General features: G+C 39.5%; 1 protein-coding gene across 2 annotated transcripts; it reads left to right on the forward strand.

Annotated features, from left to right (window-relative positions):
• Positions 1 to 816: 816 nt before the first annotated feature.
• Positions 817 to 8,779, forward strand: kars1 (lysyl-tRNA synthetase 1). Of its 2 annotated transcripts, XM_034878347.1 has the most exons (15): positions 871 to 1,096; positions 1,871 to 2,038; positions 2,365 to 2,509; positions 2,609 to 2,774; positions 2,876 to 2,969; positions 3,283 to 3,469; positions 4,309 to 4,434; positions 4,645 to 4,764; positions 4,917 to 5,079; positions 5,925 to 6,098; positions 6,307 to 6,392; positions 6,494 to 6,579; positions 6,668 to 6,794; positions 6,916 to 7,059; positions 8,103 to 8,779. In XM_034878347.1, the coding sequence occupies exons 2-15, from the start codon at positions 1,899 to 1,901 to the stop codon at positions 8,175 to 8,177; spliced, it is 1,833 nt and encodes a 610-aa protein (XP_034734238.1). In that variant the 5' UTR covers positions 871 to 1,096; positions 1,871 to 1,898; the 3' UTR covers positions 8,178 to 8,779. The 2 variants fall into 2 exon arrangements, with proteins under 2 accessions (XP_034734248.1, XP_034734238.1); XM_034878357.1 differs by lacking the exon at positions 1,871 to 2,038 and having other exon boundaries at positions 817 to 1,096.
• Positions 8,780 to 9,563: the final 784 nt, after the last annotated feature.

Raw genomic sequence — 9,563 nt, forward strand, 5'->3', positions numbered from 1 at the left:
TAAAAAGCTTTTAAATATATGTTACTAGTGCTTGTGAAACAGTAGGAAAGCACCTAAACCAAGCTTTGACCTAAAAAAAAAAAAAGGATGAACTTTAAATTGGAAACCAAATGAAGACTGTTATGCCAGCAGCTGCATCATGAGAACATTACTTTTGGCTCCTTAATGACGCTGCTATCCACACATACAACTTACTGTAGGCCACAGTATGTTCCCTGCTTAAAACGTATTATTTGCACATTCAACTTCTTTAAAAAAATACTTCTTGTGTTGAACCCGTAGACTGTTAATGGTCACTTTTTCCACAAAAGGTCAAGCATTTAAAGTGCATTATGATCAGTCTATTATTAAACCAAATAAGTGTCTTTAGGCCTCCATTTTTCTATAATATTACTCTTACTACTACTAAATCCAGACTTTGCTGTCCTGGCCAATCAACAAACTACCTACAGACATCAGGATTGTGGAAACACTTCACATTTTCTGTCACAGACTAAGAACTCATATGTTCAGACTGCAACTTGGCCCATAAAATTATATTTAAAAACAAAAGGAATAAATCTTTCTCTATCTCTTATTATCTCTATTGTTAACTGCAATGGACTAAAGCTATTTAAGTATGCTACTGACACATCTCGTTTTTCTTGGCACAGCTACAAGAATCCTTACAACTTTTAGATAGGTTGCCCGCGTCTTCAAGCTCAGTTGGAGGCTGCGCAGTATGTGTAGGCCTATCTCTATCTGTACTTGTAATAATAATAATAATAATAATAATAATAATAATAATAATGTTTTTTGAAGACAAAAAAGTAACACTCAGCCCTCACCGGAAAAGTGCTTCTAATAGACTTCACTGGTCTCTGTTGAAAACAACGGCGTCACATTGTCGATTTCTTATACTGTCTATGGGACATACTTGTGTTTTGTGAAATATTCTTCTTCTCTATTTTCAGTCTACTGATTTCCGACATTAAACCAAACGCACCATCAAGGTCTCGCGTTTTTCCGGTGCATGCGCATCGGTTGATCTTTCTGAGAGCAGCATTTACAACATGGCTGACGTTACAGCGGTAGAAGGAGAGAAACTCAGCAAAAAGTGAGGTTATTTTTTTTATTCCATCGCATTTTAACCATTATCAACCCTTAACGCGGTGTTGTTTTCCTCCAACAATTTGTTGTTTTAGCAGTTATGACCGTTTTAATTTGGCTATGGAATATTATTCAACGTTGCATCAGGTCAAACGGTGATAGCGAAGTGAGGGCTCCATATGGTGATACCACAAGCCTACAGATCCCAGGATTCAGTTCGTTTGTCTCTCTTGGTAGTTGTAGTCTTTGACATGAGCGGAAGCCAATCGCAATAGTGCCTTTTACTAATAAATAAAACTACAAGATCCACAATTTTAGCAAATAAATTGCCTCTACAAAGTGGTCGTGGCCACAAAATCGTGTGGTTTTGTTTCCTTTTGCTGGTTTTAACGTATGGTATATTTAATGTAGCGTTTCTCCAGCAGAGTACTTTATTGTGCATTTTAGAGGCATAAAGGCGTCTGAACAATTCTTAAATCATGCTAACTGGTTGTTCTTAGACCTTGCTACGTTATATTACTATCTCTGACCAGACAGTTTGAGTCTCTAACACACCCCTGGCTAACCAAAAGTAAAAGTAAACCTTATCTGATTCACTACGAGTTAACCTTACTGAAGTGTTTTTACCTTATTGAATGGATTTGGGGTCTGGCGATGGTCCTGGTGCAGACTAGTAGAGTTATATTATTCTAGTGTATCATTTAGCCTGGTGGGCCAAAGACAGCCTCTACTGCATACGCTGTAAGGTACACTGTTATTGTATACATGTCTATTTTTTCAGGTCTGTCCGCTGACTGTGGTAGCTCAGCATGCTGTGTCTGGTCAGGGCAGCCAGGCAGCAGCTGTGCCAAGCCTTTGGGGTCAGGGGACAGTGGTTAAAATGTGCACCCCCATGTACAACTGCAGTCCCTGCTCAAATTTACGGGATTCGATGGAGAGGTGACAAAAGGTTGGTGGCTTTTCCATTTCAATGAGAAAAACAACCAACCTTTTGTCATCAGAGAAAATGAGGTCCTCTTTCCCTTTCCACATAAGCACATGAGAGTTTGTCTCTATTAGTAGTTGATTATACGGTGGCCTTGTTTTAAAAAAAAAAAAAAAAATGCAATGTGGTTATGTGGGAAATTGTATATTCGTGTGCAGTTGTTACGTTTTGTTAACATCCATGCAACTTCAGTTGTAGTTGCATCATTGACAGCAACCTTCTAAGTCTAAAATATAAATGAATATCTAACCTTTGACTCAGCTTTGATTGCTTCTTTTTTAACTCGTCAGTGAGCTGAAGAGACGAATGAAAGCCGAAAAGAAGGCGGCGGAGAAAGAATCCAAGGTCAAAGAGCAGGTGGTGCAAAACCAGGAATCCAATGACCAGGCGGCACAACATGCCTGTGGGTTGGATGAGGAGACGCTTGACCCAAATGTGAGAGATTTATGTGATCATATACCCTACTTTTTACACCCTGAATTTTCTGAAAAGTCTTTTTGTATAAATACAACAATTTGTTTCTCTCTAACATAGCAATATTACAAGATCCGCACCCAGGCCATTGAGGACCTGAAGGGCACAGCAGAGGACCCCTACCCTCACAAGTATCATGTAGACTTGTCACTTACAGAGTTTATCGAGAAATACAATAATCTACAACCTGGAGACCAGCTGACTGATGTTGTTCTCAATGTGTCAGGTACCAGGTATTTTTTATGATATTAAACATATTTGCCATTTTATATGTGCAGTGTAATCCATCAGTAGATAACCACTTCAACTTGATATATAATTTAACAGGCCGTGTCCATGCAAAGAGGGCTTCTGGTGCCAAGCTGATCTTCTACGACCTGCGAGGTGAAGGCGTCAAGTTGCAAGTCATGGCAAACTCAAGGTACAAAAATAAAACTGTAAAAAAATAAAACCTATTGTACATATATTTAGAGGCATCATGACTGCAAACGGATGGTGATTAGTACAGAGTTTGTACAGAGTGGCATGGTTTGGGGAAGTTGTTTTACAAGTTATAATTATACTTGGTGTGGAGGAAAACTTACTCCTCATCAAGATCATATGATTATTTCGGTCAGATATCACATTTTTGTGTTGTGAAATTTTAATTGGTATATCATCGCACCTCTAACTATTTGTTTTTCATCAAGTTGTAAATTGAGAGTGCAGTGAGTGATCTTCTTTCACCCTTTCAGGAGCTACAAGTCTGAGGAGGCCTTTGTAGCCATCAACAACAAACTGCGGCGTGGGGATATTATCGGTGTTCGGGGTAACCCGGGGAAGACAAAAAAAGGAGAGCTGAGCATCATACCCATCGAGATGACCCTACTATCGCCATGTTTGCACATGTTGCCTCACCTCCACTTTGGCCTCAAAGACAAGGTAATGCCCATCATGATTAGACACTCAGTTAGTAAGAGATGCCCTGCACTTTTGTCGCTTTTTCTTGTGTCTTTTGACACTAAATCACAGTTACGGAAAATACCACATTTCGAAGGGAGAGTGGACTACACAGAGTCAAAGGATTATTTAGTAGGTCTCTCTATTTTCAATGTACATACAATATATATTTAGGGCATTGGCATTTAAGTTTGATTTGTCAAACACTAGTGTCATGGCTGTGGCATAGAGGCTAAGCATAGACGTTACCGTCACTCGGGGACCAAACAAACCAACACATGGCTAAATCAAAAGTGTTGAGCTGCAATATTTGGAGGAACACAATGTTAAACTCATTGTTTTATGTTTCTTTTCTCCTGTTGGACAAAATGTTTACCTTCAGCTGTTTGTGGAGTCAATTGCACAGCACCTCTTAACCATTGTAGCAGTGTTTGTTTTTTAACTGAAAGCATGATGGCAGATGATGAATGTTGGAGTGAGTGGGATGACTTCCATGTGCAGTAACATGACAAGTACAGTATATCATTGTCAGTGTATAAGCCACCTTGTTGGCATGGCTCACTGGCACTCTTACAATGGAATGATGTTGGAAGTGTTTCTGCTACGACTAGTCAAAGTTTCACTGAGAACATTTGATATGTTCCTGAAGAGAAGATTCCAGTTCATCTGGTACATTGTTAGGACAGGTTAATTTTACTGAATTATGTTCACAGTAGCCTGTGTTGATGGGAAGAAGACAAAGTGACCAGTCATTACAAAAGGCAATAACCAATGTTGAAGCGTTTTTTTTTTTTTTCTCACCACTGTAATTTCTTCAACAGGAAACGCGATTTCGCCAACGCTACTTGGATCTGATTCTCAATGACTACGTGAGGCAAAAGTTTATAACTCGCTCCAAAATCATCACATACCTGCGCAGCTTCCTGGATCAGCTGGGCTTTTTGGAGGTACGAATTGGCGTCTGTAGTGTGACGAGAGAGAGGGGGTATCTTAAGTTTGAAGTTTGAGTGGAAATATTGTGTTTGCATAAATTTACACTTAAATTTATACAAAAATAGGGATTTTATGATGCTCTAGTTTGTAAATGTATTCCACATTTAAGGCAGTTATTAGTCAGCGTAAGCTAGTTTGCTGAATCATGTTTGTTGTTACTTTAGATTGAGACACCAATGATGAACGTTATTCCTGGTGGAGCAGTGGCCCGTCCATTTGTTACTTACCACAATGAGCTGGATATGAACCTGTACATGAGGATTGCGCCTGAGCTCTACCACAAGGTACTACGCTTTTCAGTTACCCATCACTTTTAAGAGCTGTCATTCTTGGTAAGTTATCGCTACCAGGGGCCTGGCCTGTGGAGATTTTTTTATTTTTTATTTATTTTTTAATTGGTCAAATATTAACGCTGCACATCATATCTTTACCACAGATGCTTGTGGTTGGTGGAATAGACAGAGTGTATGAGATTGGTCGTCAGTTCAGGAATGAAGGCATCGATCTCACTCACAATCCCGAGTTCACCACCTGTGAATTCTACATGGCATATGCTGATTACCACGACTTGATGGAAATCACAGAGAAACTTCTCTCAGGTAAGTGAAAACACACAGTGTACATAGTCAGAAGTAGTTAATAGAAAGTTAGCTGGTTGCCCGGGTTGCTCACCTGGTAGAGTGTGCGCGAAGATTTAAAAGATTTAAAAAGCTGCAGAGCCTCATTCCTCAACCCATCAGATAAAGATATATCTTTTTAGACAGGCGTTTGGTTGACTGGGATGCAGCTGGTCTGCACTCTTAGTTTCATTGTGTCATACTGATTGTGTATCATGTCTAATAGATATTGGGTTTTGTGTTATACCCCTGTAAAGAACTTTGTGACTCAAGTCTGAAAGCGCTTTAGTAATACATTTTACTTGCCTACATATTTTTGGCACTCTTAAGTAGATTCCCTTTGCTACAGGTGTTTTTCAAAATACTGATTTTCAAATGTAATAAAACACCTGAGCCTACCCTGTAAACTGCCACACCTCAATGAGCCGCCATGCACACTAAAAATGAAACTAAAAAGCATTTGCAGGGCCATTTGTCAGGTGGTATTCCTCTCTTTCCTCTCAGCCTCGTTCTCACATTGCAAACAAATACCACTGTCAGGAAGATTGGCCGACTTGAATCCTAATTTCAACCATGTATAAACTAAAAAAATTGATACAGTAGATAGAGCTTGTTATGGAGGCACACAACCGCTGTGAGTCGTAGTAATTGCTACGACACCATACTACAAAACAGCGATGCCCGAATCTGGCGGCTGTCAGCAGCAAAAGGCCGGCCGAAGCAGCAGTAGACATCGGGAGATGGCGAAACGGGTTGTAATGAGCAGATGAGCAGAACAAGTTGTAAGTTCTCTTGGCAGAAACACTATGCTGTGCCCTCCGCTTTAGGAATGGTGAAGCACATCACTGGTGGATACAAGGTGACTTATCACCCTGATGGTCCGGAGGGACAGGCCTGTGAGATCGACTTCACGCCGCCGTTCAGAAGAGTAAGCATGACACACGACCTGGAGAAGATCATTGGAGTGAAGTTCCCGCCTGCTACCAGCTACGACAGTGATGGTGAGAATGTGTTCAAATGGACTTTATGTGAGAAGACAGTTTCTTTTTCTTTTTCTTTTTGGAGGCAATATGTTAAAGTCTTTTTGTCTCCATTTAGATAAACGGCATTGCTCATTGTTTATTCATCATGCTATTTCTATATTTCATATATTTTGCTAGCTCATTTCTGAGTCCTCTTTATATTTCCCTTTTACTCATTTGCTTTCAGAGACGCGTGCATTCTTTGACAAGCTTTGTACACAGAAAGGAGTTGAATGTCCTCAACCCCGAACCACTGCCCGCCTCCTTGACAAGGTGCTGCATTGATAAAACTCTCCATCGGATGTACGCTTAATTGCTTTTTTTTAATTGTCATATCTTAAGCTCTGTCGCTAATGACTTTCCCCCCCCCCCAGTTGGTTGGAGATTTCCTTGAGGTCACCTGTATCAACCCCACATTCATCTGTGATCACCCTCAAATCATGAGTCCCTTAGCAAAATGGTGAGAAAGGACTTATTTCAACCTCATATTTATCCTTTTAAAAATTCCAGTGCCCCGGTTCATACTCAAACATCCTCGTTTGTTACAGGCACAGATCAGAGAAAGGCCTGACGGAGCGTTTCGAGCTCTTTGTGATGAAGAAGGAAATCTGCAATGCTTACACTGAGTTGAATGATCCAATAAGACAGAGACAGCTTTTCGCGCAGCAAGCCATGGTGTGTATACAAGCACAACGTTCCTTATTTCATCTATTTTTATTTTTTATTTATTTTTTACCGTTGCAGTGAAAGTTGGTATATTGGTGCATGTTAATAATTTGAGTGGGATCTTTTTCAGGCCAAAGCTGAGGGTGATGATGAAGCCATGTTTGTCGATGAGACCTTCTGTACAGCTCTGGAATATGGACTGCCACCAACTGCCGGCTGGGGGATGGGCATCGACCGCCTCACCATGTTCCTCACTGACTCCAACAACATCAAGGTAAAGCTGTCGTATGAATCATGACGCAAGCAGATGCGCCCATTTTTAAGTCCTTGTACCTCAATGACTATTTAGATTGTTTGTCACTGTCCTCCAAAACAATAATTAGGAGGATTCATTTGTTTCCTGTGGACTTTTAACCACTATTAGTGCTATGGGACTGTTTTTCTATGAGTGGTTTGTCTCCCATTAATGTCTCTCAAATAATAGCTCCTCTTTTAATCTTACCACGTTATCATACGCTTAACCGCACCCAAACAAACCCGTGACCTTGCTGTACGCAACACAAGCTGAACCAATTTGGCCACATCTAAATAAACTTTCCACCCCCCGCGTCGATCGCTGGTTGCCAGTGAAATGGCTCCAAAAGTCAAACTGACTTGGACTTTGACATGGTCAAAAAGAAATCTGTTCAGTGAGATTTATTGAAAAAAGTAATTTCTCTAGACCTCTCTAGTTGTCGAATCAAAATTATGGTAACCTAAAAAGCACTTGATTCTAAACTGAAAAATTGTTTAGTTCTGTCAGTTTTCCTATCATTAGTGCTGTGAACCGAGTACAGTTTTATAGTCTGAATTTACACAATTAGAAAACAGAAACATTAAATTAGTATATTATGACAATATTTGTCTGTAAGTCCACTTCCAATGTTACATGAAGGAACACAATAGTAAAATGGATAAGTTATTAACTTAGCAGTCATGCTTTCACCTCTCTTTTCCATGTAATCCTTGCCATTTTTGTTCTTCCGTTTGTGTTACCAGAATCCGATGGCACTTGAAGGCAACATTAATGGACTGTTATGAGCCTAAAATGATTAACAGTTTAATATTTCCTTCAGGTACATGGTGTCAAAAAATGAATTACAAAACCATAATTTGAAAAAGACATTTTCAAAGTAAAGAATTTACAGTAAAATAAAATCATGTAGTATGTGTGACCACATGGTGCCTTCCCCGAGTGCATCTCAAGAGGAGTCGTCTTCTTTTATGTTCATGCTGGAAGAGAAAAACCTCTCTGCTGACAGTTTTGTTCTTTCACAGGAGGTGTTGCTCTTCCCAGCCATGAAGCCCGACGACAATAAGACATCAGCACCCACAGAGGGCACCTCCGTCTAACGACATGACCTCTGACCTCCCCTGCTATCAGATCTGTGCAGGAGTCCGTATGGAGTAGGAGCTTTTACCTCACTTTGGTCATCAGTGGACCCTACAGGTTTAGTGTTTTATTAATGTTAGTCTGTCAAATGGTTGATACTGGCTGGGGTAGGGAAGTCATCTTCTCAGTCATATGGTTGGCTTGTAAACAATGACGAATGCTTCTTTTTTTTTCTTTTGTAATCCTTACACTTTTGCCATCATATTTTCTGCATCCTCCTTGTTTGATGTAAGGAGACATTTTAATCCTTAGTGTCATCTAGACAGTAAATCAATGGTGTTTGATAGCAAGTCACGTGTGATCTGCTGTTCTATGCAAACTTGGATAATATTTTTGAATATACTTTGAGATAAAGGGGTGCTTTATTCTGGCTACCAAATACAGAGTAGATACAGTAGATACATAAGAAAGCTCATGAACCTCTAATATTTTAAGTATATTCATCTGATTTTACCAGGAATGCTTGTATTCGGTCTCTGAGACTTTTCAAGCTAGACTCCATACATTACGTACTGCTCTGCCAAGACGTTTAAAAACTGAATAAAGTGCATATGAATCAACATTGTTTGCTCTCTTGTGATGATTGTGGTCTGTCTTTGACAGAACAAAAATCCATGTATTCTGAGGGCCTGAGAGTTTACAGAATTTTATCAGATTTACAGTGGCTTAGATTTACATAATTCTGATGGTTACATTGATAACTCCTCTTATTTCCCTTTTCTTTTAAATATGAAACTATTGAAATGATTTCTCTTTTGACAACTTCTTTTTTGGATGAATTAAGAAATGTTACTTTAAGAAGACATCACTTTGATTTGTTAATTATTTGTTAAAATCTATTATGTCATATTTTATCACAAATTTATTTTCTTTCTTCCAATTTCTTTTATGTGTTTAACTAAAGTTAACACATTGTTTTCCCCTGTAGGAGTGCAACTTAAAAAAGGTCAATGTCTGCGGAGAAGGCTTCCCTGGTTTGTGTTCTCTCCTGCAGGTGCTGCTCCAGCTGAGCTCCGTTTTCCTGTTTCCTCTTTTTGGATGAGGATGTTAATACTATATGGAGTCTCATCTTAGTGTCTGTCGCAAAGCTCACAGGTTTGAGATACTTGATCTCTTGGGCTGTGTGGATGCAAGCCATCAAGGTGATGTTCACATCTTTTCATTTCAGCAAGAGGTGGATATGCTTCACCCTCTCGTTTTTAGAGGTCTGGTTCCTCTGGTGCTGGGGTGTGTAAAAGTTCTAATCTCAACCTTCAAAACGTGCATTTAGGCAATTAATAGAAAGCATTTTGACAGATTAACCAAACGCCAACAATCCATAATTTAGCCGCAAATCTTCCATATAA

This window comes from Etheostoma cragini, chromosome 1, assembly GCF_013103735.1.
Source record: "Etheostoma cragini isolate CJK2018 chromosome 1, CSU_Ecrag_1.0, whole genome shotgun sequence".
NCBI classification, from domain to species: Eukaryota; Metazoa; Chordata; class Actinopteri; order Perciformes; family Percidae; genus Etheostoma; species Etheostoma cragini.

What these genes read in the sequence shown, in the direction of transcription:
- kars1 (XM_034878347.1), top strand. Translation starts at nt 1,899, where the DNA reads ATGCTGTGTCTGGTCAGGGCAGCCAGGCAGCAGCTGTGCCAAGCCTTT. An exon ending in ACTTTGGCCTCAAAGACAAG is followed by an intron (nt 3,470 to 4,308) that starts GTAATGCCCATC and finishes TTTCTTCAACAG; the next exon opens with GAAACGCGATTTCGCCAACG. An exon ending in CTGCCCGCCTCCTTGACAAG is followed by an intron (nt 6,393 to 6,493) that starts GTGCTGCATTGA and finishes CCCCCCCCCCAG; the next exon opens with TTGGTTGGAGATTTCCTTGA.